This window comes from Arachis duranensis, chromosome 8, assembly GCF_000817695.3.
Source record: "Arachis duranensis cultivar V14167 chromosome 8, aradu.V14167.gnm2.J7QH, whole genome shotgun sequence".
Taxonomy (NCBI): domain Eukaryota; kingdom Viridiplantae; phylum Streptophyta; class Magnoliopsida; order Fabales; family Fabaceae; genus Arachis; species Arachis duranensis.
Genome location: NC_029779.3, coordinates 41,427,442 through 41,455,150, shown reverse-complemented (window position 1 = coordinate 41,455,150; position 27,709 = coordinate 41,427,442). Strand labels below are relative to the sequence as shown.

The 27,709-nt window shown below is 31.6% G+C and overlaps 3 protein-coding genes across 6 annotated transcripts in view; 2 read left to right on the top strand and 1 right to left on the bottom strand.

Annotated features, from left to right (window-relative positions):
- The first annotated feature begins 524 nt into the window (after positions 1-524).
- Positions 525-7,402, top strand: LOC107462838 (SAC3 family protein C). 3 transcript variants are annotated; one of them, XM_052252866.1, is made up of 9 exons: positions 525-653; positions 2,694-3,009; positions 3,090-3,190; positions 4,044-4,265; positions 5,045-5,266; positions 5,372-5,457; positions 5,642-5,738; positions 6,310-6,402; positions 7,062-7,402. In XM_052252866.1, exons 2-9 carry the CDS (start codon positions 2,763-2,765, stop codon positions 7,224-7,226), a joined length of 1,233 nt encoding a protein of 410 aa, XP_052108826.1. In that variant the 5' UTR covers positions 525-653; positions 2,694-2,762; the 3' UTR covers positions 7,227-7,402. The 3 variants fall into 3 exon arrangements, with proteins under 3 accessions (XP_052108826.1, XP_052108827.1, XP_015937003.1); XM_052252867.1 differs by lacking the exon at positions 525-653 and adding an exon at positions 2,573-2,591; XM_016081517.3 differs by lacking the exon at positions 525-653 and having other exon boundaries at positions 2,620-3,009.
- Positions 7,403-12,123: 4,721 nt separating this feature from the next.
- Positions 12,124-17,196, bottom strand: LOC107462836 (transcription factor MYB33). Of its 2 annotated transcripts, none has more exons than XM_016081515.3 (5): positions 16,845-17,196; positions 16,606-16,740; positions 14,913-15,283; positions 13,209-14,202; positions 12,124-12,783 (listed from the first exon to the last, which is right to left on the bottom strand). In XM_016081515.3, the coding sequence occupies exons 3-5, from the start codon at positions 15,264-15,266 to the stop codon at positions 12,476-12,478; spliced, it is 1,656 nt and encodes a 551-aa protein (XP_015937001.1). In that variant the 5' UTR covers positions 15,267-15,283; positions 16,606-16,740; positions 16,845-17,196; the 3' UTR covers positions 12,124-12,475. The 2 variants fall into 2 exon arrangements, with proteins under 2 accessions (XP_015937001.1, XP_052109456.1); XM_052253496.1 differs by having other exon boundaries at positions 12,125-12,783; positions 14,913-15,215; positions 16,845-17,195.
- A 10,302-nt stretch (positions 17,197-27,498) lies between these two features.
- LOC107462846 (CO(2)-response secreted protease-like) overlaps positions 27,499-27,709 on the top strand; it is a 20,460-nt gene continuing 20,249 nt past the window's right edge. The window contains exon 1 of the mRNA XM_016081526.3: positions 27,499-27,631. Within this exon, the coding sequence (XP_015937012.1) occupies positions 27,539-27,631 (93 nt within the window). The 5' untranslated portion in view covers positions 27,499-27,538. The remainder of the gene's footprint in view (positions 27,632-27,709) is intronic.

The following is a 27,709-nucleotide window of genomic DNA, read 5'->3' as shown; positions in this document are numbered from 1 at the left end:
AGGTTACTATATGTGTTAAAAATAATGCACCAAACAAAAAGAACTTGTACTTCTTACACAATTTGAGGGATCAAACTAAGAATATATGAAGAATGAAGAAGTTTTGAATATAATGTAATTTGCTGCTCTTTTTTTACTTTTAAGTAATCATCTTAAGTACTTCATCTTTTTACATTTTTTTATAAACTTTGTTTATCTTATGCCAACTTAGTATACACATGTACTTCTTCTCAACTCTATACCTCTTAGTTTATCTTGTTTAAATTGCACATATACATAAAACACTACGTTTGGAACTGTTCTGAGTATTCTGTATACCTAAAAAATTAATATTTTTTGCTGTTCACAATTTCTAAGACCTAATAATCTTTCTTAACCTCATGTTTCCAAAAGATATATTTAAGCAAGATTCAACTCACTTTCTCGTGTATTTTTTAGCGATTTCAAAAATAACTTCTCATGATTGTAATGTCAACGAAAATGCAGAGACAAGGGATTGTGGTGGAATTGATGAGGATAAGGCAGCTCAAGCCACAATGAACAAGAATGTCAGTGGAGAGTGCGGTGACGGAAAAATCATCAATGCAGCAAGTGCCATTGATGATGTCAATACAAGATGAAATTGTCAGGCTGATTGGCCACACCCACAAAAGGTTAGGCAAATTGAGATTTTGAACCAGCCAAACCCATTGGTTTCGGCTCTTGTCTAAAAAATTAAGTCCTTTTGCCTTTCAACCTTTTCATTTTACAGACTCTTTTTGTTAAAAAATCTGTTAAATAGTAATAAAAATAAATTTTGTGAAAGTTTTATTTATAAATCCTAATTTATTATCATTATTTTTTGTACTGCAATTACTTTTTTTTGTCTTTAATTTTTAGTAATAATCTTTCTCCACTTAACTACCATTAGTGAAGGAAGTTTTTAAAAATAACGAGTAAAATATCGTTTTTGTCCATAAGGATAAGTTTCAAAGCTATGTTTAACATTTCAATCATCTTATTTAAGTCTCCAATGTCTTAAAATTAACTCAATGTTGTTCTGCTGTTAGAGATCCGTTAACAGAATTGACGGCGGGACAAAATTGAGACGATTTTAAAACATTAAAGACTTAAATATGACGAAAACGTTGGGGACAAAAACAATACATAGAAATAAATTTTAATTTTATCCTTTAATAATATCAATTTTTTACTGTACATAGTATTCAATTATTTTTTAATCATATCTAAGTAAATTACAATTAATCACATTACTTTCATTCTAAATAAATTAATTTTTTTATAATTTTACTTTTAAAGTAATGTAATTTTTTTATAAATAAATAAATTTTACACTTTCATTTTAAATAATGTAATTTTACTTTCATTACTTAATCACATTATTTATACTTTTTTTTATAATTTTACGCTTAAAGTAATATAATTTTTTATAAATAAATAACTTTTACACTTTTATTCTAAATAATGTAATTTTACTTTCATTACTTAATCACATTACTTATATTTTTTTATAATTTTACACTTTTATTTTAAATAAATTATTTTTTTTATTATTTTACACTTAAAGTAATGTAATTTTTTATAAATAAATAAATTTTATACTTTTATTTTAAATAATGTAATTTAACTTTCATTACTTAATCACATTATTTATAAATTTTTTATAATTTTACACTTTCATTCTAATCACATTACAATATTTATTTAGAATGAAAGTGTAAAATTATAAAAAAAATAAATTTATTTAGAATGAAAGTAATGTGATTAAGAGTAATTTAGTTAGATGTGACTAAAAAAATAATTGAATATTATGTACAATAAAAAATTGATATTATTGAAAGATAAAATTAAAATTTATTTTTATGTATCATTTTTGTCCCCAACATATTCGTCTTATTTAAGTCCTTAACATTTCAAAATCGTCTCAATTTTGTTCCGCTGTCAATTCTGTTAACGGATCCCTAACGGCAGGACAACATTGAGTCAACTTTGAAACGTTAAGAATTGAAATGCTAGAGACAACTTTGCGACTTACTCCAAATGTTGGAGACAAAAACAATAGTTTACTCAAAAATAAATTTATTAATAGTTTATGAAAGCTCAAAATCTCCATAAATTACAAATAAAACTCTTGATAAAATTAATTTTTGTTACTATTTAATAGATTTTTTAACAAAAAAACTCTAAATTAAAAAGATTAAAAGTCAAAGTATTTTTTTTCAGATAAAAAAACGTCTTGTTCTCCATAAAATAAATAAGGAAGGATGCGTCTTTATTTTTTTTTCCTTTTAAAAGAGATGTGAGAACTTCAAGAATATATAATAAATAAATAAAAAAAGAAAGAAATAAATAACTAAAACAAAAAATAAGAGAGAAAAAAAAAGTGAAAGAAGTGTTTATATCTTATATCTTCTTTTACAAACCTCATCATAATTAGATGATATTTTATGAAATGACATGCATGAAGTATTACTTTTTCATTTTGGATTTTATAAATTTTCATTGTACACATTATACAAATATTCCATTAGTTCTTCTTACTTTCCGTTTCATTTTTTCTTCTTAGCTCTACTGATTCCACTTTGTAGCCTGTTAGTGCCGTCTCTGCTCATTTTTCACTGTCTAGTAGTGTTGTGTTGATGTTTAATTAATTATTGTGTTATTCGAATCTCATGGATTATTTACTGCTTCAGTTGTAAAGCAAAGACTCTTGAAACCTGTCAAGTACTGAATAACAAATAAGAAACAAGATTCCAACCATCATGGAAGCTCGTCGATCAAGGAACCAACACCACAATCTTTCTTCTTCTTCCTCTTCTACCTCCTACACGCAGAAAAAGCCTTCCAATGTGACACGTCATCAATCCAAATTTTCATCTTCTGCTCGCTCTCATTCCAACGCTGCTAGGGTTCCCTTCAATAACGCGCAGGAAGACGCTGCTGATGCTGATCCTCAATCCTTTTCCGATTTTAACCCTTTAGTCGGAACCTGTCCGTACATGTGCCCAGGTAAATTAAAAAAAGAAAAATAGAAAAGAAAAAATATATATGTAGTTGAATTTTTTAACAGGTTTTATCTCCATTTGCAGAACGAGAGAGGATCCAGCGTGAAAACCTCCGTGATTTGGCAGTCTTTGAGAGGCTACATGGAAATCCTGCAAAATCATCTCCATCCCTTGCCGTGAAAAAGGTAATGAAGTTTCTCTCATGGTATCTGGTTTTAAATTATTAAATTTACACTTGTATGTACTTTTAGAAGGATGTACTCTTCTGTATCAAGCTCAATTTGCTTTTTTTTTTTTTCTCATTTTCTTATTGGCTCTTTTTTTAAGGGTTAAGCTAAAAAAAATTGATGATGCCAAGCACCAATTCAAGAGTCAAGATTATGTGTCTGACTGTGTGTCTGTTAAGAGTAATATATGGGTGTTAAATAGAGTTCCCAGAACTGTGGGAACTGTGAAACAATAGGTACGGCACCCAAAGAAGATGAAGAAATATTTTCTTCTATACTGATTGATTTTAAGTGTACAAAGTCTGACCAAAATAACAGAAATGGAATGCTAAATAAGGTTTCGGTTCTTGACCTTACCTAATTACTTTAATCCTTTCCTTTGATCAATTCCCATCACTAAAAATCTGCACATACTTGTGATACTGTAAAGGGGCTGGAATCACAGGAACCATAGATGGATTGAAGCAAATCTTTGACTGGAACATGAAAAAGTTGTCAATTTGGGAGTCTGCTGGGAGTCTCAACTGATAAACAACATTGCCAATCTTGTTTGAAATCTGATAGTGACTAAAGTATTTAGGAGATAGCTTATGCAATTGGCTTTTCATTACACACTGAGTGTTGTTTGTATGATTGTAATTTTTAGAATACACAGGGATTATATTTTTCCTCTTATTTCCTTTTATAGTTCTTTAAAGTCATATTCTCTGTATATGTCATTATAATTTATAAGTGTCTTTTAAAAGGCTTGTCTTGTCTGATATTCAATATCTCTTGGTTTTGCATCTTTTCTTATTTTATTTTGCTTCAGTTTTGCAGAACTATATCAACCAAATATATCCAACCATTTGATATGCGGCCTCTAAATGTATTGGAAGATACTTTAAATTATCTTATGAGCTTGCTGGAATCTAAAGAGCATCCTTTTGAAGTGGTTCACGACTTTATCTCTGATAGGACAAGGTCCATACGGCAAGATCTTACCATGCAAAATATCGTTAACAAGAAAGCAATTTATATGTATGAGCAAATGGTATAGTTTTCTCCTTTGGATTTCTATGATTTGTGTACTTTGTATATTTCATCATTTATTGAGGTTAGCTTTTCACAAATGACACTACTTTATGTCACTTAGGTTACACATCATAGGTGATTTTGCAACTTCAGGTTTTGTTAAACTTGGAAGGTCCATGTTTATCAGATTCTGAAATTGCATTTTAACTTTTAACACATTCACTGAATGGCTAAGGAACTTGATTTTCAATACATATGTTTAATTCTGAATGTCAAAATTAAACCCTAAACTTGGATACTGAAAATCAGAGAAAGGAAGACTATTTGCAGTATGGGTTCATGTCATGACTTGATAGAAAATAAAGTAGACTTGTTTTGAGAAATCAGTTCAGGATAGTACAGAGGATTTACATACTATAAAGCACAAAACCATGCCGACTAAGACCTATAACAATCTGGGGAAGGAAAAGTTTAACTATTCAATGATTTAGTTATGTGTGAATTTTGCTCAGAGACATTTCTTTATCTATCTATACGTTGATTTTTACTAGTGTTTCAGTGTTTGTGTACAATATTTGTTATGGCATTTTTTAATTTTGCACGAGTTGTTTCCCCCTTTTCATGCTGTGTCAATCTAAAGAGATTCACGCTATTTACATGAACAAGATGGATTATGATGTCATTCCCTTTATTAAATGAGATGCATTTATCTTCTTCTGAAGTGATTATATTTCTTGCTGCCAGGTTTCATTTTGTAAAATTCAAATAATGAGCTGAACAACATGTTTAATCATGCAGGTGAAATTTCATGTTATATCACACCACAAGCTTTGGCATTCTATGAGTGATCCAAACATTGCATCAATGCATCATCTCAACTTGGAACAGCTCACAAAGACATTGGCATCCTTGTTCAATCTGTATGAAGCAAATCGAAATTCAACTTATGTGCATGAGAATGAAGCTGAGTTCTGTTCATTACATGTGCTTCTTCATCTTGACTCTTCTAGCAAACCAACGGTTAATCTTTACATCATTGGTGTGATAGATTTTTTTTTCCTACTGTCCATTCTTACTTTCATCCTTGTAGGGTCCTAAGTTATTGTTGCTGTTTTTGATCCACAGGTTGAACCACTTTCTTTGTGGTTTTGCTGTGTACCAGCCCTAGTACTGAAGTCAAAAGAAATGCAATTTGCCAGGAGAATCTTAAGGTAATATTTATCCTAATAATTGACTTTCTTGTGATACTTTAATAAGTAAATGAATGTTCTTTTGCTATCCAAAAAACAGAAAAAGGAAAATGGATGTTTTTGTTGGTTTTTCTCGAGGCCATATCATGTATTTAATGATGAGGGAACACATGCCCATTACGAATGTTCTCTTTCTTCTTGACAGGTCTTTCCGCCTTGGTAATTATAAGGAATTTTTTCGGACCACAGCATCTCAGGCATCATACCTTCAGTACTGCGTTATGGAGCCTTATATCAATGAAGTAATCGCTTTAACTAATAACTGCATTCTTTTATATTCTGTCACATATTTGACTGATGGTTGCTTACTTTCCTTGTGCATGTTTTTCTATGTTTTATTGTCTTAAAACATACTTTGTCATTGTAATAGACTAATAGCCCTCTTGATTTTTTGTATGACTTCATGAACTATTCCAAAAGCTTACCAAACCTGATCAAACCCAAGTGAATTGATGCACTCCGTCTTACCTTTACTTAAATGAAATCCATGTTGTATCTACTGCTAATATGTCCCATTTATTTCCTCTCTAAACCTTCAACTAGAGTTTATGTTATCAAATAATAATAATAATAAATAGAAGTGCACAAGGCATGGAGAGGAGACATGGTGGTGACTATTCTTGCATCTTGTTTGTCTCTTCCTATCCAGTGCATGTTAATGTTGAATAAACAGTTCTTTTTCATGTCTATTTTCTTACATTTTTTTCTTGTTACATGAATTTTGTTATATGTGAAGATATCAATTCTTTTCATAATATATGTTTTTATATTTAGTGATACGAGATTTGAGTGTTTCGATACATTTTTTTAAAGGTTCGTGCACTAGCTATATCATGCATAAATTTTGGGGGCTACAAGCTTCATCCATATCCTCTGTTCAACCTTTCAAAACTCTTAATGATAGAGGTATGAATCTTAATTTGCTCCTATCCATAAGTTGCACCTTGTTTTTCTTATGTACATAAACGGTCGGTAAGAAGTAATAATTCTGCTATGTAAGTGTGTAAATTTGCAGGTACCGCAAAGGTCAATTGGTCATTAGAGCATCTCCTATGTTCGGTTTCAGTTCAATTTCATGTTGGATCCACAAAATGTCACATTAGCATTTGTGGGACCATATGCTAAAAATAGTGATTTTAAATTAAAAAGATTTGTCACTTCAATGTTTGGTTTCAATTCAGTTTAAACTTTATATAAGGTGGCAAAATATAATTGGTTCTCCACCAAGGTGAAATTGTCTCTATACTGAGACTGGTCTTATTTAATCAATCATCTCCAATGCAAAGTGAAATTTGTAAATGGTATTCTTCCTGTATATGTGAGATTTGAAACTTTAAAAGCGTTCAATTGAAGTTGCTCTTATACTTACTCCAAGAAACAAATGGTTGGTATCCAGAAATCTAGGCAAACTTGCTTAAAGCAGGCTATATCTATAGGCAAGAGATTCGTAAGATTGTGTAGTCACTCCGTAATATGTTCGATGTTGTTAAATGAGATGTTTTTATCATGTCAATTGATCTGTAGACACATTCTAAGCTATGTTATATTCTGCAATCTGATGACAGGAATCAGATTTGGAATCCTTTTGTAATTCATGTGGTCTCAAGACTTGCACAGATGAATCTGGAAATAAGTTACTTCCCACAAAGCAAACTACCTTTAGTCATCCCAAAGGGGGGTTCCAGCACTATAGTTTCTTGGGCTTGCAGGAATATGAAAGTAAGTTTTAGGAGATAAGACTGAGGGTCATAAAAGATGGTGGTTGTTATATTTATTTCTCTTATGTATCAAGATAGATACCCTCTTGCATGAGAGCACAAGTTTACTACTCGTTTGGCTTAAATAAGTTTTCTTGTAATTTACACAATTTGGTTTTGGTTCCTATAATTTCTGTTCCTTTCTTTTCGTTTCCGGTTCTTAAAAATTTTGAAGTTTTGATTTTGGTTCCTGCCATTAGTTAATTTGGTTAAAAATTGTAGCAAACGACAAGACATCTCACATTAGTTTAAACCAAGTAAATTAACATAGATTAAATAAAAAATGACTTTACAGGACTGTGACCAAAACTAACCTATTTTACAAGGACCAAAATGTAGTTTAGATAAAGTATATTGTCTTTAATATTTAAAAAAAAATTAAAATTATTTTTAACATTTAATTTGTTTTATTTTTTAATTTAAAAAAATCAATTATGCCAGACTACTAAAAAATATAATTACATTTAAAAAAATGAACTTAATGACTAAATGAACTCAAACTCAGTTATTTATAAATTCGAGCACTTTTGAGTTTCAGTGTGTAAATTTGGGGCAATAGACAGGAGTATCATTACCATTACCGATAAATTGTATTTATAAGAGGATAACAAGTTTTTGATTTTTTTATTTACGGATATTTTTGTTTTTGAAAATTGAAAAATACATTAAGTATCTGACTTCTTTAAAATTGTGACTCTCGTGCTCACCTAATCGTTACGGATGCACACATAAAGAAGAATTACGTAGAGGGGAGCTTTTCAAAACAAGACAAATAGGTCTCCAAACGCTGAAACGACGCCCTTTGATTAGGGATACTCCACACAAACTCTAATCCTAAGCGTATATGTAATACTTCTAACACTCATATCACACTCAGAGAATTGCACAAACTCTTTTCATTCTTTTTTTTCCTCCAAAAAAATCACTAGGTAGAAGAGCAATCTGCGGTGCAAATCGCTGTGGGGAGAATGAAGAAGGTTGCATTGTGCTCTTGGTTGTTGTTTTCGTCACCGAAGGTAAGATCATCTTGCCTAGCGATTTAATTTTGGGATTAAATGTTAATGAAGAGGATGGTGAACCATAAACAATTACTAGACAACCATTTTGACAAACTAGTACCAATTTAGTAAAATAGGATGGAAAGACTCATTAAAATTAGAACTAAATTGATGGCAAAGTGGATTGGTGACAATGTACCTACCTAAAATTCTTTTATTAAGTATATTCTCTTATAAATGACTTCATCAGTTTTTTTGTTAGAATTATCTTATTTTCCTTTTGTTTCAGGCATGCCTTGCATACATGTATTTGCTACCATTAAAAAGAGACATGATCAGCCACAAGATTATGTGCATTCCTAATTATGTATAGAGTCAATCTATAAGACATGCATATTTGCATTAAACTTGTGCCAAGTGAAGAATTTTGTCCAAGATGTATCCATCATCAAAAGACCAATTGAAAGATCAAAGGTATATAAATAGACAAGATCTAACTGAACCATTCATGCAAGGTGACAAATTAAAGAAATCATTATGTGACCTGTAATAAGTGTGGTGAAAAAGACTACAAGTACATAACATGCAAAGGAGCTCCTTCCAACTCTAATAAAAAGGGCCAAGAAGAAGGATGTCAGTACCTCCCAATTGCGGATGGTGTTTTCATTGCCACAATCAGCTCCCCTAATAGATGTAAGTTGATTTTAGAGACCCAATTGAAATATCATGCTAGACTATAGGATTTTATGTGTCCAAATAGAAAATGCTAAAGGTTGAATGTGTCTGGATGATAAATACTCAAGGAACTTATTTGTCTAAATGTCATATACATTAGAAACTAATTTGCTATACTTCTAGCCCAAGATGCTTCTATCAACCAATTAACCAGCTCAACAATCCAGCAACAACTCCTTACTATAATGCATTATTTCTAAATGTGACTGTTGTCCAATTTTTTTGAATAATTGTTGTATCATGAATTATTATATTTTTGTACATGTAAATCAAGTCCAGAATGTGGCTGCCCCAACTCTTTCAAATCTTGCACTAGGTCCAACACAACAAGGACTACAATTCTAATAGCACCACCAGGACCAACAATAACTCCATCCAAACCAATAGCCCACACATCAACCACTCTATTTAGGCCTACAAAAAGAGCTCCATTCATGGCCCAACACAAAACTCATTCAAAACAATCAAAGTTCACACCAAAGCTCAAAGTCTTCAGGTCACCAGCTCCATTTGCCCAAGGTCCAGTCCCATCTAACATACAACCTGCAGTATAGAATTAGTTTGCTCCACCAACAACATTAACAAGTGCATCAGCATTTAAGGAAACATTAGTAACTACAAGCATTGCTACATCCAAATTGATCAAGTTCATTCCCAACCCACCATCCAACAATATAAAGAAGTAAAGAAGTGTGCCTTTATGTTGTTTTGGTGCTAAAGTTGTATTTTGTAATAGTTTATGGCAAATTTCAGATACACTTTCTTTTTATATTACTTGTTTTGTGTTGCTTGTTCTTTTGTCAAAGGGTTAACTACCAAAAACATCTCCGTTGACAAAAATAATTTTATTATCAACAAAAATACCTTTAAATAATTTAAAAACGTGATAAAAATATCTAACAGTAAATATATATTTTCGAAAAATGCCAGATTAAATTTTGATGTGATTTTTTGCAAACATAATTAAAAAATGAGATATTATTATTCTTAAAATTTGGTGATTTTTTTTAAGTATATATTTTTTTGTGATTTTTTAAAAATATTATTAGTTGTTAACAAAAAAATTACAAAAATATATATATATACTTAAGAAAAAATCACCAAATTTTAAAGATAATAATATCTTATTTTTTTAATTATATTTGTAAAATTTTTTATCAAAATTCAATTTCTAATGTATCTTTTAAAAAATACATGAGACAAATTATTTCACCACCATTCTCAATTAGCCACAAATTTATGTTTCTCTTCCTCTAACATCCCTGTCACCCTCTTTCCTTCACTCTCACCATCACCATCAGTCCGATCACCTTCCTCTAACGACCTCGCGCCATCACTAGGGCAGGTAATTAGCAGCTCTGATCGGACAGGGCGAGTCAAGTACCCACGGTACGAGTTGTGCTCCCCATCTCTACATCCATTATCACGCACTCTAATCCCCCACTAAATTGGCGTATCTGCAGAGAAAGCTTAGCAGATGTTGAATATGTCAATTTGCAGAGAAAGTTTGCGTCTACAAAAGAGCTACTTTTAAACATCCAAATTTTATATTTGAAACTATTAATCTAAATTCGACTCATCCTTAGATGACATAAAGAATGTTCGTTCCTTGTTAACTAAATAAAATCTTAATTTTTCATTTATTATATTTTATATAAGTGGTTAAGCTTTAGGATTTAAGGTTTTGGATTTAAAATCTTTTTAGGATTTAGAATAAAGAAGATTTAAATTTTCTGTTTATTTTTTTCACCTAACAAATTAATCTTTATAAAGAGATGCACTCTTAACTTCCTCCAGAATGCATCAGCATTCAAATTCTACATTCATAGAAAAGAAAAAAAATAAGATGATAGATCTCTTGCGAGGATGAAAAGGAGATCGAGCGTATGAAGTGATAATTAGATTAGCGATCTTGCAAGCACCATTAGTTTTGAAGCCAAGCAACACTTATAACCATCATAGCAGTTGAAGTGCTCATCTTGGAGTATTGCACCATCTCTATATATACTACTTGGTCACGCCCTTCGATAATTTCTCTCGGTGGTTGTAAATATCTCTCTTTTGTTTCCATTTTTTATTGGTGGAAACTCAGGTGCAGTCGACTTCACGTAAAGTTGATAACTGAGGGTTGTTAAGTAATTTCACTGATTTAACTAAATTTTTATCTAACGGATCTCAACAATCAACTTTACGTGAAGTCGACTGCACACGAGGTTTCACCTTTTTTATTTTGTTAACTGTTAATGGCAACGGCATGTATACGAGATGAAGACCACTTGGCTCAATTCAGAGCACAATGACACAAATCCTACCTTCAATTTGGTAGGGAGAGTACTTTATCTGGGAAAGGTGATCGGACTGATGGCGATGGTGATGGTGAGAGTGAAGGAAAGAGGGTGACAGGGGTGTTAGAGGAAGAGAAAGATAAATTTGTGGAAAAGAAAAGTTGGTTGAGAAACGGTCAAATAATTGGTTTTCTACCATTTTTCTTATTTATATTAGTTTAGTAGTTAAACTTTTATGGTTGGTTTACAGCTGGATTAACCGCATTTTATATGTTTCGCATCTATTTACTTGTTTTTGAAGGATATTTCAATGTTCATTTTCAAAATCTCAATGGCAAAAAAAAAATTCATTATATTCAATATCTTTGTGGGGTAAAGAAAGAAAACAAAAAGTAAACAAAAATTAAAAATTGGATCTCTGTCCAATGGATCACAATTATCAAGAAAAAGTATTTTGTTTTGGTTCGACCTGTAATTCTATATGAAATTACAAACGGTATCAATTTAGTAAAACTTTTTCCACAAGATCTGTTCCGGGAAAGGGGATAATTTGGAGCTTAAAGCTCTCAATTATATTCTTTATGGAAATGAAATAATGACCAGAAATATCTTTTTTTTAACAAGAGGGCATATTTCCATAGAATTAATCAAAATGTCAAAAGCATAACACGTCTTCTTATTGATACTACTCATTTTGATTAGACAGGTTTTTCAGAGTTAAAACTTGTATTGGTTTTTAAAATTACACTTGCCCTTAAATTGGTCCCTAAAATTTTAATTTATTAATTTACATCCGTAACTCACGTTAGTAGCTCGACTATTTTCCATTGACATGAAAGAAATTCGTTTATGCTGTAGAGTTAGATTTGTCAGGGGATATATATGTTGCTTAGCAAAGTAATATGGCAGTAAGTAGAATTCACACAAGGAATGAAGGTTAAACTGAACTAAGAATTATTGTCTATTATATGACGAGTGGTCCCGACATAAATGCCACAGATAATAATCCCGGGTGAATAGTATTCAATATTATCACAATTTTTAGCAGTAAAATTGACAAAGCCACAGGAAAACATGATTCTCTAACCATGTATTTTGGTACTATAAATCACACATAGTAAATCACACATAGAAAACATGCTTAAAAAGGTAACAAGAATGAAATACGCAATTTTTCTTTCAAATTAGACATCTCAGGATTTTCTTAACCACGATCGGAACCTTGACAGAAAGCAGGCATGACGCTCCTTGCGCAAGAACCAAACCCACATACCTGACTCAACAGAGAAGTTCCAGACCTTGTATGCTTGGAGTCGGTGGCTAAATCATCTTCGCGAAGGGCAGGTATATCATCAGCCATGCTGCCTTGCCTCATGTCACGCCCCGAACCCTGCTGAAGCCAATCCGAAGCAAGCAAAACATCTGGCCGGGTAATTTTGATCGCAGACATGCCTTGATTTTCACTGTTCGGGGACCAAACCTGATCAACATTCTCTGTTTTCACAATGTTGTCTGCAGAAAATTCAAATGAACTTTCAGTCTGAGAGATCAACAAAACTGATTTTAGGCAAACACCATAAAAGAATTAAGGGGAACACTTGTCTTTTCAGAAAACTTGATAAAAGTGAATTTTTCAGATACTAGGGATGAATAAAATTTTAAAGTTCAGTTTAGGAAGACATACTATGCTTTCTGGATGCATAGGGAGTTTCGATAAGTTGTTTTCGATAGAAAGATTCATCAGTTATTTCGGAACCAATATTTTAGGAATATATTGGCACTTAAAAAACTAAAACTACAAAATAAAACAGGAAAATTCTAAAATAGCAAGTTTCAGATTATATTGAAGTAGAATGTACACATCTCTAAAAACAAATAACACACATGGATCTCTTTCCAATAATTAACCTTCATAGCACAAACATAAAGGTACTAACCATTAAAGGAACGAACTGTTGGGTGTTCATCCAATGAATTTGCACTGGCACTAGCAACAGTGCACTCATTCAATATTGAAGTTGCACCGAATGGTGATATAGTGTCAGTGTAGTCTTCCCAGTCTGTCTCATACTTGTTCAGAGTGGAGCTGAGCGCTCTGTCACAAGGAGTTGCGGTAGATGAATTTGAACTCTTGTCAGAATAATGGTTCTTTGAATTGCTCAGAGTCCTAGCCTGATAAAGTAAAGCATCCAGCAGGCCACTATTTTGTGGGGAAGAACAATCTGACTCCAGTGCACTAACTGGCAAAGGAGATTGAATGAAATCATCAACTGACTCAAGTAAAGGAGGTGGTGGAGATGTACTCCAGCTACCTACATCAGTTTCTGGATATTGGAGTGAAGGGAGCTCAAACTTCACAGCCTCATAAGCCGGCTTAGAAGTAGAGGAATTGCCATTCGAAAGTGAATGACTGTAACAAATGGAGCTGTGTGGAGAGGGTCCGAGATCAAAGGGAGATTGCATGCCAAATGATTGTGCAATCTTGTCAGGCGTGTTATCCTGAATTTGATCAAATGGATAAAACCAATTTGTGTTCATACCACCAGATCCAATAAAAGGTGTTGTTGACTCACGGAGACGCTTGTGGTTTGGTGATGTTATTTGTTCAAACTTACAATACTTGGAAGAGTCAAAACCTTTCAGCATACCGGTGTAAGCAGAAATATCAGGAAGCTCAGGCGGATATGGTAGGATTCCCTGACTACCATTCCAACTGTCAAATATTGCACCGTGAATCTCATAATTTTTGTGAACAAAATCATGATGCATATTATTGCCACAATCAATACCACCAGAGCCTCGGCCATGTTGATTCTCTTGCACTGCTTGCACGCACAGTTCAGGAGGATAAAGTGGCAAGCCAGCACGTTGACGCCTCTTGATACGGGTGTTCCAGTAGTTCTTTATTTCATTATCTGTGCGACCAGGCAACTACAAGCAAAAGAAATAAAACAATGAAATATATAAATAAAATAAGTATGTAATTTGGAAAATAGTAATTTTTAAAAGACAAAATTATAGAAGTGACTGATTGGTCCAACATCCCTATTAGTTATGATCAGCTGCATGAATAATTTAAACCCCTTAGATCATAAACATATATATCTCCATGAGTATCGTTACAATTAACTCCATCTCAAAACATATGTACCAAATTCTATAGACAATCATCGCTATAATTGCTATAGACAAAAATTTTCATACTAGTCTATTATCAACTTAATATGCTTTATAATCCTAATTGTTGTTGCCCCAGTTTAGCAGTCACCTTTTTGTCCTACTCACGAGACACATGTTCAGAACTTGCAACACAATGTGAAACAGACAACCTGCTAACTAGTAGACATGACTGGTTACAGTGACGGTTGAGTTGTCTAATTTGTAAAATCATAACTAAGCTAATTTGCAGTTGAAGTTATCAGCCTCAAAATTCCAAGTCCAATATAGAATCACCCCATTTTCAATCAACAAAAACAACGTGGATATCAGCTGTGCTATTTCTTTGCTACAATATACAAAGTAGACATAACAACACTGACATCATTACTGGGGAACAGAATCCAGAGATTTCAAGAAAATCTAAAACAAAATTAAAATTAATTATGATATGTATGACTGACAAAAATATACAATACGCTTACATGTGCTGCCATGCGTGCCCATTTGTTTCCCATTTTTGCGTGAAGTTCAGCAATCAACCTCTCCTCTTCTGCAGTAAATGCTCCTTTCTTTAAATTTGGTCTCAGATGATTAGCCCAACGCAATCGACAACTTTTTCCACAACGTAATAGACCTGAGTACTTCTGAACAGCATTCCAGTTTCCCTCTCCATGCTTATTAACATAATCGACCAACATAGCATCTTCAGAAGTTGTCCATGGCCCTTTCTTCAGAACAACACCAGCATGTCCTCCCTTACTCTCATCATTCAACTGTAACCCTGTCTGATCATTGGCAAGCACTTCATCTTCATTCTCATTATTCAGTCTTCTCATTGTAGATTATATAGTGTCTAAAAAACAATTCACAAACAGAGAAGAAAGCCTTTAAAATAAAGAAAACTAGGTTATACAAAGAAAGGTTCAAATTTTCTTCTGAAGCCACATAATTTTGTTTTATTCTATTATCAGATTTCACATTGGCATAAGGGATAGAGCAACAACCTTCATTAACATAATACAAAAACCTTGACAGCAAGTTTTTCAGACAGTAAAGAAGGAAACAAGAAATGACGTATTTCATAAAACTACTTTTCTCTTGATTTGCCAGGATATCCACTGCCTGCGGCAAAGTTTAATTTCATCGCTACTCAGACCTCCAATTAACGGTTACCCAGCTGGCCAAGAAATGCTCTCCATTCACATGACTGAGGGATCAAACGCCCACTGTTTGGTTAAGGACCTAGTGAGTTAACCAATAGACCACATCCTCATGGTTTTTTCATAAAAACATAACTACCACAACACTTAGATGGAAATAATTGTATATAAGCACCACCATCGCAACTCAGCTCTATCCTCCCATAGATGACAGAGCGCAAGTAAGGGATGCAATGAACACAACCATTCAATACCATCTTTCTACCTCAGAAAAAATCTCTAACTCTATCAATTAATGATACTCTCTAGCACGGACTTACCAGACCCAAAAAAAGAAAGAAGAATAATATCACACTACAATATCACATTAATCATAAACTTACCCAATCTGGAATTATATATATTGGGACTTGAGAGTATCACAACTCACAACATTACTGTCAGCTTAAAACGTAAAAACAAAATCACCATCCCCTTAAAAACCACGAAGGTCAACCATACTAGTAACACAGTTCATTTCTCCTACCAACCCACAATAACTAACACTCAGTGCTGTCAAGGTAATTTTATATTAATATTAACCATTTGATAAAAGAAACATGCCGCTTTACATAGAGCCTATTGGGACATATATTTACAAATTACAAGAATAGAGTCCAAGCCGCAGCCCTAGTCTACTTAACAATCATACAAATTCTTGGGGTTTGCGGCATGTTTTTACCTTCTTGAGAATCTTAGTATAAAATTCTCCAGAAAATGTCAAAGCATTCCCCGTAACAATGGTTTAAACAATTGTAAGAAAGGCCCGAAATTTGGGATTTAAAAAAAGTATTTACATAAGATGCCCAGAATATTTTTGATTCACTCACAGACAATATATATAAAAAATAATCAAATTAACTATCAGTTTCACAATGAAAATAATAAAAATATTCACCGAATAAATTTCAATTTAATAATAACAGGAGCATGAAAACAAGAAGGGGGAGAAACAAAGAACACTAGAAGACGATACCTGAAGAGGACACGACACGGCGACGCTAGGATCCAAAAGCGATTATTGTTTTGCGTGCCGCGAAATCCGAAGGAACACGAATCGGAAGTTCAATTGAGCTACAAAACTGAAGGGCAACAGTGCAAAACTGTGTCCCTGAAAATATGCACAAACAAAAATAAATAAAGATATGAATAATGAGCTTCAAGCTATTGCAAAAAGAAAGTAGCTAAAGAAAGCGGAAATTTCACGAGAAGAACCTGAAAAGATGAAGAGTCGTATCGGTTTCTGATCCTAATTTGGGAGAAGACGATAAAATTGAGATTCTGCGGTAAAAATTGATGGCCGGAATTGGGAGATGCAGGGTTCTGATTTCTAAAGGAGCTGAAGGAAGATGAAAGAGAAGAACACGGTGGAAAATTCACACTAACACCACCATAAACAACAACATCAACAACAACACTAGTTTCTGTAGATACAGATGGGAAAGAGATTCAGAGAGAGAGAGAGAGTGCGTTGTGTGTGTGTGTGTGTTTTGTGTTGGAAAGAAGAATGATGGCGAGTGAAGGAACGAAGTAGGACAGAGAAAGACACACAGAAACGGGTAAAAACGTAAAGTACATCTTTTTTTCAATATTTTCCATAGCATGGGTGAATTTCATTTAATTTTACCCTCGAGGTTAAACTAGGAATTTTTTTTAAATAAATTAAATAAATATTTTATTTATCGAAATAAATAATTTGTAGCATTTTTACTGAAATGTGTCGTCACGTATCTCTTTTAGATTGTAAACAAGATAAGACATGAAACAACGTGGTCATATCACGTTTGTCTAACTTTCATTTTTTGGGATTTTTCCCATTTTTAACATTTTTAAATTATATTTTTGAATTACTTAAAGAATATAGTGCGCGCTGTTAATCACGATTGAGACATTAACAGAATGAATGTGACTTGACACATTGCAGAGACAGCCAATTTTAATGTTGGTGTTGTTTTTCGTTTTATGCTTATGTTAAAATATAGATGTATTACCATACTTAGGGTATTTTTATAGAAATAGTATACAATATATGTTAAGCGAATAAATATGTGGTTAGAAATGGTTTAAATACTAGGATATGATGTTAGACATACTTTAAAATGAATTTGTTAGTTAAAAACTTGTTTAGGTTTGTTTTCCTTTAATCTAAGTTATTATTAAGCATATGTTTATCAATTTAGTTATTAATTTAGGTTATTAACAATTTCTAATAAACTTAATTAAGTAGCAAAATGTTTATATTTGTATTTACTAAATATTTAAGTAAATGGTTTTTTCATAAATTTCTTGTTACTTAACTAAGTTATCAAGTTGATAGTCTATTTGTTGGTTATTCAAGTAAATATTTTTACTTAATCTAATTTACGAAGGATATGTGAAATGAAATTTGTTATTCATTATTTAACTATATAATTTTATTTAAATTAAATAAAATAGATATTTATTAGTTTAGTTATTAATTATCTTACGGAATATTTTCATCTGCATTATGTGTATACAGACGTTAAAATTACTTATTTTACTAAACATTTTTATTATTTAAGTAACTTTTTTATGTAAATAAATTTATAATTTAATTGTTTGTAGTTATTTATTAAAATAGTTTACTTATAAATCAAATTAATCCGTTATGTATATGTTTGTCGGTAGAATATTTTACATTGAAATTCTTATAGCTTTATAGGTTTACCCATTTTTGATTCGGTTTTTTTGTTGTTTACCAGAGGCCTCGCCTACTTCTTCCTAGGAGAGTGAGTCATACACTCCCACCACCAGACGCATTGTCCCGTACCTGACGGAGGCTGGGTTCGGTGACATGTTGCCACTCATAGATTTTGTGTTCGACAACTCTCTGAACACGATATTTGTTGAACGTTGGCGTCTAGAGACCCACATCTTCCACCTACCGTGGGGTGAGTGCACGATCATCCTACAGGATGTCGCATGCCACATCAGGTTGCGCGCTAATGGAGATCCCATGGGTGGTTGCTTTAGTGACTTTCATACATGGTACGGAACCGGGGCCTAGGAGTCGGTTGAGAAGCTATTCAGTGTCAGGCCTCCTGTAGTCCAATAGCAGGAAACGTAGAAAAAGGAGTCTTTTTCCCTAAAGCTGACATGGCTCCGGGAGCGTGTCCGACAGATGCCGCCTGATACTGATGATCCAGCCACCCTCCGACAGTATGCGAGGTGCTACATACTGTTGACGATCGAGGGTCACATGATGACTGATAAGTTCAATAATAAGGTTCATCTCTGGTGACTCCCACTACTGGACGACTTTCAGAGGTGTTGATCTCTGTCTTGGAGATTTGCGGTGCTAGTATAGACGTACCATTTCCTATGCTCTACGGCACACCGCTCCAACACAGACATCGAAGGTTGCACTCCTCTACTGGTATCTTGGATATACTATAGGTTCCCTAAGTGGTATCCACCTGAGCAACAAATTTTCATGTTGTTAGCAACGCACATGGTACTTTAATCGATCCAACTCCATTACTCGGTTTCAGCACTTCTGTGAATGCTGTAAATTCTTCACATCCTGCATTACTGCATCTCTGCTTTTGAATCTGTGGCCAATTTTAAACTCTACACCATCGTCCAAGTTGTAACGTCTTCACCCATGTTGGAAAATGGATTCTTCTCTTATATCGCGTCTAGATCCAACGTACTGTAGTGACTGGGTACAGATGATAAAGCCAGAATTGGGTGCGGGACAGGCAGAAGATACCGATGTGATGTCTCAACTAGGGTCTCTGGTACAAACTCCTTCTCATCATCATCCTTAGAGGAACTGCTCTCATTGTTATTCGCAACATACTCCTCATCAGAGTCCTCACCATCAACGTCTATGTCTTCCACTAAACTAGCAACGTGCAGCAGTTTGGGTGCGAGAGGTGGGTCATCCTGGACGAAGTCTGACGAGCCAGATTCGCTGCCACCGACATCACCAACTTTTGCAGAAAGCTCCATCACTCGTTCTGCTCTAATTCTCCCGTGGATGTCAAACATCGGGTGCACATGCTCATCGCCATGGAGTTAAAACAAACGAAACCGAAAAACTCCATTTTCCATTGGTACTAGCAACCTATATCCCACCTTCTGATCTCTTTTCTCCCGCTACCACCAACGCTACTCAATATCAGACTCTTCAACTCGGACAAAGAACTTACTCGTCGGGTATGCAACAGAATGAGATTCTCACACTCAAGTATCACCCCATTATCACTATTTCTCATACAGCAATTCGGATACATACTTACAACCAAGTATCCACTGCTACTAGATATTTTGAGTTATTTTCGAAAGAAATAGGTAGAAAAGAAGTATAAAATATTTATGGAGAATACAAAGGGTTGCACATCCTTTTATAACTACTGAAAATTTATCTTTACGTATCTCATTTATAGTATAAATGTCATAATTATTCACTTATCTCGTTTATACTATAAACGAGATAAGATTACATGTATCTCATTTTCACTGTAAACGATATATACACTTTATTTCTATGTGACTTTATCTCGTTTCCAGTGTAAACGAAATACGTGTAATTTTATCTCGTTTACAAGGAGAGATGCAACGCATTTCGGTAAAAACACTACAAATTATTTATTTTGGTAAATAAAATATTTATTTTATTTATTTAAAAAATTGGTTAAACTATGGGATAATAATGAAATTCGTCTCTAAAAGATCATTCGTTCACGACTCGTTTTCCAAATTAGTCTCCAAAAAATTTTCTAATCAAATTCATCCTTCAAAGATTTTAAATTAATCGAGTTAGTCCTTCTGTTATTTTTTGTTAACGACACCAAAATTTATTAATGTGAAAAGCTAAGTGATATTACAACACACATAGAAGTCTTAATTGATTATTAAAATGATAAATTTATAAAATTATATCAAATCAAAACCTAACTGAGGAAAAAATTGAAACATTGGAATTCTTCAGTTTGGAGTTGATTTGATTTGATTTAATTTCATAAACTTTTTATATTAGCCACCAATTAGGACTACTAGGTGTGTGTTGTGGTGTTATTTAACGTGTCACATTAACAAATTTTGATGCCATTAGCAACAAAAGTGATGGAAGTGTTGGAAAAACTCAACAAAGGTTCAAACAAGAACTTGTTTAACAGTGGAAGCACCAAAAATAATTTTTCCTCTATCTGTGCAATTAAATAACCAATACCAAAGACACTCCAAGCAGCAAATATAGTGGCAAAAATTAAATAATCAGACACCAGAATTTTAACGTGGAAAAATCCCAAAAAGAGGGTTAAAAAATCCACATGACCTAGTCCAGTAAAAACTTTCACTATCAAAATAATGGGTACACAAGCAGTTTTCTTAGTGACACTAGGGCATCTTAACAATCAACAAAATACATCATCAGAATTGATGGAATCAACATAAACCCTCCATAAAGTGGGTATCTCAAATCAGACAAAAGAGAATGCAATACAAAGTTATACTATAATGTTCATCTCTACACCAAGAATAACATACTAAAATTTCATAAGAAATTGAGCAAGTTTATCGGTTCAATCGGATAAAAAATGGCTTGCCTTTTTCCCCCAAATTTTCTTCTCCTCCTTCGACGCTGAAACCCTCTGCTTCGTTTCTCTCTCTTTTTCAAAATGAGTCTCAAACTCTCTCTCACTCCCTGACCGTGGCTTAGTCACTTTCTTTTTTTTTAATATGCGGGCTCCACTTAGTTGGGGACCCACTAACAAATCTCCCCCTCACCAACTCAAGTGGGGATTGGCTACTCCACCAAACTCGCCTTCTCTTTACAGGAATCAAACTTCACTACAGGTAAACTATTAGTCATCATATCTGAACCATTATCATCAGTATGAATTTTTTCAAGTGCATATGACTTCATCTCAAGCGTTTGACGTATCCAATGGTACCTTACCTTTATATGTTTCGATCGAAAATGAAACGTCGGATTCTTGCTGAGATGGATAGCACTCTGGCTGTCACAAAATAACACAAACTTCTCTTGATTGATACATAACTCTTATAGAAATTTCTTCATCCACAAGAGTTCTTTAGAAGTTTCAACGACAGTAATGTATCCAGTCTCTGTAGTAGACAAAGCAACACAAAGCAACACATTTCTTTAGGATGATCATCATCTTCAGTCTCAGACAACTCCGTTACGTCAATTATATCAAGAACCGAAGGTTCATGCTCAAAATAAATGTGAATCACGTTGTTATCCTCGTGACAGTGGCTGATCATATCCCTAAGATCCTGGCCCACTTGGAATATCCTGAGGCCAAATTCCAAACCTTCATTAGGGTCTAAGAACCAACATGCATCGTCCTTGTCATATCCCAATTTCCTATAATAACTTGTTACCACAAACACGTCAAGATAATATTCATCCACTCCAACCTATTCATCATACAAGTCAGATGCATAGATAATACTTTCATCATGTTGTGTATCAATCTTTCCTCTATAATAAAAAAACAAGTTTCAATCAATCAGGCATCTAAATTTTACAGCACAATGTAAATAAAGAGAACATTACTTTTGTGATTAAACAACCATGTTGCAAAATAGAAGAAATCAACACTATAGTTACAATATTTAAAAATAAATGAACTATAAGAACACATGCATTTACTTCCTAATGATTATAATTTAATTTACATTATGATCATAGTGGTTAGAAGGTTCAGATTAAAAATCTTAAACCCTAACATGTTGTCATTAACAGAAATGATTCAAGGTATCTTGACTATAAGACACATAATGCCAGCATTCTAAGTGTACTAGGAACCCTCATTAGAATACAACAACGGAAGAGAAGCATCAACATAAATCCTTATTACCTTCCGTCGTCGGCAGTTTGTGAAGGCAATGCTTCATTGAAAACTTTTTCACTGACCACAGAAAGTGGATTTAATGGATGATCGCCGACAAGACAATGTGAGTGGGAAGCGTAGGAGAATGAACGAACAAGGAAGAAGGGAAGGTTTCTTTGAAGTCTTTTGGTGGGAAACGTTGTTAGGGGGAACTATTGCAAATAATTTATTGGAAGAGGAGAAGATGTTGATATGATATCGTTTTGATATGTTTAAGGTGTCCCTCTCTCAACGACGTCATTTCGTCCAATGCCAACTTGGCACTTAGACATTCCACATTCCACATCATCAATGTTTAGAGGACTCTTTTACAAAAGACTAATAGGAATATACGTTTTCGAATTTAGGGTTAGTCATTTATTAAAATGGAAGACTAAATTGAGTAACAATTTAAATTTCAGATATTATTTTTAGTATTTACTCAATTTTTTTTCATATATCACAATTTTATCATGATAGCATTATTTTTTTTTTAAATGCTGACTTAGAATACGTTAAATTCTAAATACTAAATTTTAAATACTAGAGATAAAACATCAAATCCTAAATCTTAAATAATATTTTAAAAACAAATGAAATGCATTTAATGGAGTATCTCTTTAATTATTTTTCATTTGTGTAGACTTATTATTTTCTTTTTTTCCTTCTTTATAACTTAAAAATCCAAAAATTCTACAATGATTTGTTTCTAGGAAAACCCAATATGACTTAACGATCTAGAAAAAAGTCCATAACGAAAAAATTTAAAAGTCTAAAGAAAAAAATAAAAAAATAAAGCTTTAAAAACAATCGAAAAATACAAATAAAAAAACGTAACTCTTACACCACCCACGAACTAAAGGTTATGGTACTTGACTCAGTCACTTTTCATCTTTATAAAATAAATTTTTATAACTGATTTTTTAATCTATTATTACTTTAATTAAGGACGCTCGTTATTTTCTAACACAATTTTTTAAAATGAAAAAAACTATAATTTATAACATTTTTATTTTTTATATTAGTTTGACAATGGTACTTTTTTTTTTAAGACTGCTGGATGTTTATCTCAAATGTAAAACTATTTAATTTAGAGCACAATTCAATTTTTAAGAGATACAAAAATTAGATCTTTTGATTTTCGATTTTTAAGGTACAAAAATTAAACTTCTTATTTAATATTAAATTTTTTTAAAAAATTTTCATACGAAAGAATGGGATGATTCAATTACACATGTTCATATAAAAAAAACACACTTACAGTGCCTATTAAATTGTATACAACCCTTATCCTTAATAAAAAATTTGAGCCTAATCTATATTGATAGAAACTCTGTATAGATATATTCACCTATATATCATAGAACATAAATAACAGAAAATCCAGGGTTGATTAGATTAACGGTAGAAGTGCAATAAGTTGAAAACAACGATGTCTGAGAAATAAAATCGCAGTTATAAACTTATAATATAAGAGTTTTAAAATGTGTGTGATGAATTCTGTGAAGAGGAATATAAGTTAAAAAAAATAAAGTGAAAATAAAAGACATTAAACAATAAAATAAATAAACATATTAAGTTCTTATGGTTCAAATAAATAAACATATTAAATAAAATAAATGAGTTATAGTTCAAATAGTATCGTTTTCTTATCCTCGTCTAAAATGTTGAGTTTGAATCACACTTCTACCTTTAAGAAAAATAACACTAAACAATGAAATAAATAAACATATTAAGTGGCTTGGACAAATTGTGGCATAAAGTATGAAACGAACCCAAGTATTGAAGTGCAACCGTTGTAGGTAGATGTTTTATAATAAAATAGAGTATCATGTATTTTGAGTTGCTGTATATGAGTCATTTTATAGTGTCTCATAGGTATTGGGTTTTAAAATTTAATTGGTGTGACTTGATTATAAATTGTGGTTTGTGATCTATAGTTGATAGCAATATCAAAATAAATGAATTATGAATTAAAGAATTTTTTTGTTTGGGTCGAGAATGTACCAATAATCTAAAAATAAAATAAAATAAATAAATAACGATTTTTTTTTTGTAAACACTAAAAAACATCAATAGAAAATATCTTTTAATAATTTAAAAAATTGAGGATTCTTTTTCACTTATATATAATCCAAAAGTTTGCAATAAAAAATCCGTTGATAATAGTTTATTTGTTGACAATTAGTTACTAGGGTCAGACAATTAGTTTATTTTTTGTTTATATTTTAAATTTATTTGACAAGTAAACCCTCGCACGAATTAAAGAAAGTACGATTTTATAAATTTATAAGTGTTAATAGTCTTTATATTTAATTTGTTTAATAGTGTGATAATATAGCTAATATATTTGTTGGTGAATTTAACTATTATTACTATATTATTTATGATCACATTCAGTATATATGTGTGATTTATTGAAGAAATTACATTATTAAAACCGATTAATAATTATTTTAAAATTAATCCAATTAACACTGAATTAGAAAAAAAAAACAAACAATGCATAACATGTTACTTTTTTATTAATCAAATTATTATAATTCAAATTAATTTAAAAAAAATTTAAATTATAATTTCAATCTTCTCGGATAATTACATTTGTAATAATAATAAAATCTGGTAGTATACCAAAAGGATTATCCCTTCCACACACAGGACAAGGCTACAATCACACTCTATCTCACTACTCTGCTATGTGAAAGCTTTTTTTTTTAGTTCCCATAGAATTTTTAGACCAACAAGTCAATAATTAATTAGTTGTGAATTAGATCTTTATTTTAAAATTTATTGTTAGTCAATTAATTATTAGATATATCAAAAAAATTTTAACCCTTAACATTAAAAAAATTTTATAATGCTAAAAATGAAAATTTTCCAACACTTAAAAAAAGCTAACGTTGGTTATAGTGATTGATAAACACGAATTTTTTATAAACTATAGACTTTGATAATAAAACTTACAATGTTTATCTATCACTATAACCACATTATCTTCTAATAAGTGTTGAAATTTTTTATGTTCAACGTCATAAAATTTTCCTTAACATTAAGTAGTTGAGTGAGCAGAATGACATGACGAATACAAATTGGTCAAAAGTGTTTCAAATTCCACATCAACCAAAATTAGATGGGTATATAGTCTTGTATTGATTTTAGTAATATAGTATTCTTGGAACTTATACACTACTTTGCAGTCTTATGAATAGAATAAGCTTGAGAGCGAAGACATTAATGGGAATGAGAGAAAGAGAAACGAAAGGAAACAAAGAAGAGCAAAATGCACATGGATATATATATGAGTCTTCTTTCTCTTTTTGTTCCCCTCAAAAAGAGACTTAATTTACTTGCATTTCAAGCATTTGATTTCCTTTATTTCATTCACACCCTTCTCATTAAAGACAACAATGGATTCTCGCTTTACCTTCCTTTTCTTTATATATGTCTCCCCAAATTTTTATAAAATAAATGTAAAAAATAATTATTATATTTTTGCTACAAAATAATACATAATTTAATAAAAATATATGTGTACAATTTATTTACATTAAGTCATTAATCGTACATCAAAATTAAATACTATCTAATTTATTTACTGTATCTAACTTATTCACTTGTATGTATATATTACATATGTATCATCCTTAATCCTTCATAGAGATTGAAGCCTAAACGCTTATAGAATAAAAACAATTAATTCCAAAACAACACTTTTTATTATTATTTTAGATTTTTAGTGGATAGTGGTGCAACATGTGATTCGAAATATAAATAATAATAACATTGGAAACTGCCTTCATTTAAAATGTTTATTAATACATATATACTATTCTATTTAGAATACACCTATCTCTAAATTAGTCCTAAAAATAATTTTGGATTGAACAATTTTGTGTCCGCCAATTGTAATTAAAATTAAAATTAAAATTTATAATCGTTTAAATAAATAAAACAAAATAGTTTTTTTTGGATTTAAAATAACAAAGTTGAAAACAAAATTGTACTGCTTTACATACATAAAACGAATTTTGAAAAAATAACTTTTTTAAATTTCAAATCTTAAAAATGATTTTACCACAAGATTTTAAAAAAATAAAAAATTTAAATGTAATAAAAAAATTAAAAATAAAATTATCCGATAAAAAATTTATTAGAAAGTAATTTAAGGTTGAGGTTGCATAATGGTCATTTCTTTCTTTTTCTTTGTTTTTTTTTTCCTTTAAAAAAAAAGGAGATTGAAGAAGGGACACGTATTTGCATCCAACTCAAGCATTTTATCATCGGTAGGGTCACACTGTTGAAGTTTATATATGTTGTGTACCTAACTTTACATACTAAAAAGGATCAAAGATATAATGTGGTGTAAAAATATCTATCTATCTACAAAAATTTAGTTACTAAGTTAGTTAATCTATCTATATTTGTATATAAATAAATATATTATTTAAATTATTTTTAATATATATTTTATACAAATAATGATTAATTTTTAGTGTATATTTAAGATAGTTGTTTTTCATAATGCTATTTTTATTGACTTATTTAGAGTAAATCACAATTTTTAACCTCAAAACATCAGTTGGGTTATACTTATAACATAATTATGAGTCTTCGAAAAATTATTTTGTTAACAAATTAATATTTATGATGGCTTACTCCACTTATTAAACAAGAAATAATTATGACACTAATCAATCAAGTATAGCAAAAAACCGGTTATGGGAACTGGCTAATTGGGAGAGATGGTAAAGCTATAACAATATATAAATAGATACACATATAAATTATTTTATAGTAACAGTGTTTAAAAATTAAATTCATAAAATAATAGTAGTAAAATAGTAGTGATACATATATAGTAGAAGTGGATGAAGAGAATGATTAAAGATGGTCTTAGATCACATGCTTCATGTATAAACCTCCTCATACTAAGCATAATTATAATAATAATAATAATGTCTCACTCACTATAAATGGATGATGATTGCATGAGTAGCCTCTTCAGTTATCACTTCATCTCATCATCTTCTTTTAATAACAATTATGGAGTTGCTTCTTCAATTCTCTACTTATCTATGCATAGCTTCTCTTCTTCTTATTATCAGCAGTGAAGCAAACACAGATCAAATTCCTAAGGTTTATTTATTAATTATCACACATATCTTTATATATTTGATTCTAATAATTGTTTATTTCATTTTGTAGTTGCATAAT